General features: G+C 44.3%; 1 protein-coding gene across 1 annotated transcript in view; it reads right to left on the bottom strand.

Moving 5' to 3' along the window:
- Positions 1-2944, bottom strand: part of LOC102826379 (dynein light chain Tctex-type 3-like) — an 11860-nt gene extending 8916 nt beyond the window's left edge. Inside the window, exon 1 of the mRNA XM_006864279.1 lies at positions 2860-2944. Coding sequence (XP_006864341.1) covers positions 2860-2889 — 30 coding nt within the window. The 5' untranslated portion in view covers positions 2890-2944. The remainder of the gene's footprint in view (positions 1-2859) is intronic.
- Positions 2945-3544: the final 600 nt, after the last annotated feature.

Genomic DNA, 3544 nt, shown 5'->3' with positions numbered 1-3544 from the left:
ACAATGACTCTGTGTATTCCTTCCATCTTCTCTTGATGCTTTCTGCATCACTCAATCATTTGCCCAGAGAATCTTTCAATAACAAAAATCGAGGCTTGAATTTTTTCTTCAGTTGCCCCAGCTTGAATAATACTGAGTGTGTTCTTCCTTTTGGGTTTTCCGATTCCAAATCTTTGCATATTTTATTATAATATTTGGCTTTATCTTCTCGAGCTGATCTTTGAAATTAAAATTAGCAACCCCCCAAAAACCCTGCTGGTGCTTCTGATGAACATCCTAGATTCAGAATCATAGCATTATTTAGTTCGAGAAATAAGCAAGGGGTTGATATAAAGAAAAGGTGTTTGGTTGTACAGTTTAGCATTAGATTGCTAAACGAAATGTCAGTGGTTCAAATCCAACAGCTGCTCTTCATTAGAGATACAATTTACAACCTTGGAAACCCTATGGAGTATTTCTACCAGTTCCTATCGGGTTGCTATGAGTCAGAATTGACTTGATGGCTTTTGTTGTTGTTAAGTGCCATGACGTTGGTTTTGACTGACAGAGACCCAGTAAAGGATTTTCGAGGCTGTACATCTTTGCAGGAACAGAGAGCCTTATCTGTCTCCTGTGAAGCAGCTGGTGGGCTTAAACCACTGACCTTGTGGTTCGTAGTCCTGTTCTGATCATACAGAGCTACCACACTCAGTAACAGTGGGTTTTCATTTTTTATTTTTAATATAAAGATATATAACCACAAGGTCAGCATTTTGAACCTACCAGCTGCTCCAACAGCAGAAATCTGTTTTCTGCTCCAGTAAAGATTGACAGCCTTGGAAACCCTATACAGGCTTGGTGTGAGTCAGAATCAACTCCTGGTCAGGCTTGGTGTGAGTCAGAATCAACACACAACCACCACCACCATAAACATTTATGTCTTCTCAGTACAGAGAAATAATTTGAACAATGTGCCAGAACGACATGGTCTATGAGAAGAGCGCTTAGTACACAATTTTCAATTTTGTTTTTTAACTTACGCTACATAAAATTGTGTCTTTCCTGAATTAAATTTTATAAACTCACTTACTAATTAAAAGGTTTTATCTTTAGTACTATAAATAGGTCTGGAAACAGTCTTTTCTTTAGAGTAGCTTTTTGAAATCCTGAATTAAAAGCAAGCATTAATTACATCCAAGTACCTTACAGTAGGAAACTGGGCTATGAGATAACACTGAAACCTAAACCAGACATTTCAGGTAATACATGATTTGCTTCCATGGAAACATTCTTAATGTGTTTTATGACATCAGTATATTTGTAAAAAACACTTTATGTATAACTAAAACTTAGTCCAAACAAGAAAATTCAGCAAATAACAGTTCTGACATGTATCATGTTAATTATTGATTTACTCATTTAATTACACCACAGAACTCCCCAATATCAAAAGCAGATATTTAGGAGTATTTATGAAAAGAAGTTTCACATATTGGCCCTACTGAAAAATTTTTAAGTTTGCCTTAAAATCAGCTCCTTATCTAATTGTAAAACTGACCTACAAATAAAATTACGTTCATTTCATTTCAATTTGGGAAGTTAAAACCAAACTGTTGCCATGGAGTTGATTCAAATTCATGGTGACCCCATGTGTGCAGCTGCACTCCATAGAGTTTTCAATGGCTGATTTTTTCAAGAAGTAGATTGCCAGGCATATCTTCCGGGCTGCTGGGAGAATTCTAACCTTCAATCATTCAGGCAAAGTCTCCTAATAATCTGGGTGGCCATGGCAACACAAGTAATTCCATTTCTTTTCAAATGTGTTAAGAAGTATTGCAGTAAAGAACATTTTTAGGAAAAGAAGACTAGAACTTTTGGGGTGTTATGACTCAGGATGAGCCAGCCTGGGAATTTCTTGAGTCCCAAATCTGTATTTCTAGAACATTTTACACACTTATGTAGCTACCTGCATCACAGAACTAATGAATTGATATGTGGCTCTAACTTCTACAGAAGTCCACATCCTAAACATGCCATACACTGAACCAGAAGCCCCTTCCACGATTCTGATCGATACCACTTTATTCCACTCATTTATTTTTCTGCACCTGTGGCTTCCACTGGACAGAAAACGCCCTTGCAAGCTTATCATAGGTTATGCTGGGATCAAACAGGCCTTGTCCTCTAGTGGCTAAAGTGAAACAAGGGCCTAAATTCAGATTGAGCATCTGTCATTCCTTGCAGTTGTAACTTAGGGCATGTCACTAAGCCACCATGAAAGTCAGAGTCCCCATCAGTAATAGGAAGTTAACAGCTGACATCATGGGGTGCTGGCCAGGATTAGGGAATTGAGTCAGCAAGCAAGGATTACTAATCCATAAAATACCTCCTTCCAGATCACCCCTGGGAAAGCTCTCAGGAATGGGAGGAGCTCTGCCATCAGTGCCTGGATGGAGCCAAGGGACTGTCCGCAGCACCTGCTTTGGGGACACCAAGGGGTGGAGGAAACAGCCGGGAAGACCGGTTTCCAAGGTCCTTGTGGCCCGGCAGACGGGCGGTGCCCGCCACCCCATCCCTACCCCAAGCACCCTAAATCAGGCTTTCCACACCTTGCCCTGGCCCGACCGCCTGCCCCTAGCGTTCTTGACCATCCTGGCCACCTAGGCCCCCAGCCCACTCTCAGGGCTGAGAAATCGGAGCCTTAGGGGTGGGGACCAGGGCGGGCGGGGCGAATGCCCATTCCCAAGGAGTGACCCCGGCTCGGAGGACTCCGCACTCTAACTCTGCAGGACGTTCTGCGCCAGGAGGCAAGTCCTCAGAGATCCCTCGCTGGAGTGGGCAGGGGGCGGGGGTCGCTCTCAGGAGGTCGAGGGGCGGTACCTCTTCGCAGTGGCGATGATACTCCTCCATGGTGGTGCTGAATTTCCCGGGGGCGGAGCGAGGGGTAGGCCTTGTTCCGCGGCGGCGCACTGGCCTCTGGGGAGGCTCCTCCCATATCACTTCCTGGAGGCTTTCCCTTTGTGCCGCGGTGGCGCCACCTTGGGAGAATGCAGACCTTGGGCGGGGGAGTGGGGGTTGGAAGGCACCTTACTGAAAGTAAATGCACTTTAGTCTTGAGCACTGGTGTCACCAGCTGCTCCTTGGAAACCCTATACAGGGTCACTATGAGTCGGAACCGACTTGACGACAAATAACAACAAATGACGTCACTAGGGGTGTATGGACGGCACTTAGCAGTGACACTGTTAAGAGTGGGTGAAACCAAAATGACTAGAAACTTTCGTCCTGTGTTTCAGCAGAAATGTATTGTTTTTATAAAAATATCCTTGTTCTGGTGCGGCACTATAGGATAAGCACTGGACCGCAAGGTCAGTTTGAACCTTAAGGTGGACAGTTCAAACTCACTAGCCGCTCCTCAGAGCCTCTGTACAGGGTCCCTGTGAGTCGAAACCGACTGCCCGCCCTTAACATTTATGTTGTTGTTGTTAAGTGCCATCGAGTCGGTTCCGACCCATAGCGACCCTGTACAGGGTTTCCGAGGGTGTAAATCTTTACAGGAGTAGAA

Source organism: Chrysochloris asiatica, unplaced genomic scaffold, assembly GCF_000296735.1.
Source record: "Chrysochloris asiatica unplaced genomic scaffold, ChrAsi1.0 scaffold00062, whole genome shotgun sequence".
Classification (NCBI taxonomy): Eukaryota; Metazoa; Chordata; class Mammalia; order Afrosoricida; family Chrysochloridae; genus Chrysochloris; species Chrysochloris asiatica.
This window is presented reverse-complemented; position numbering and strand designations above follow the sequence as displayed.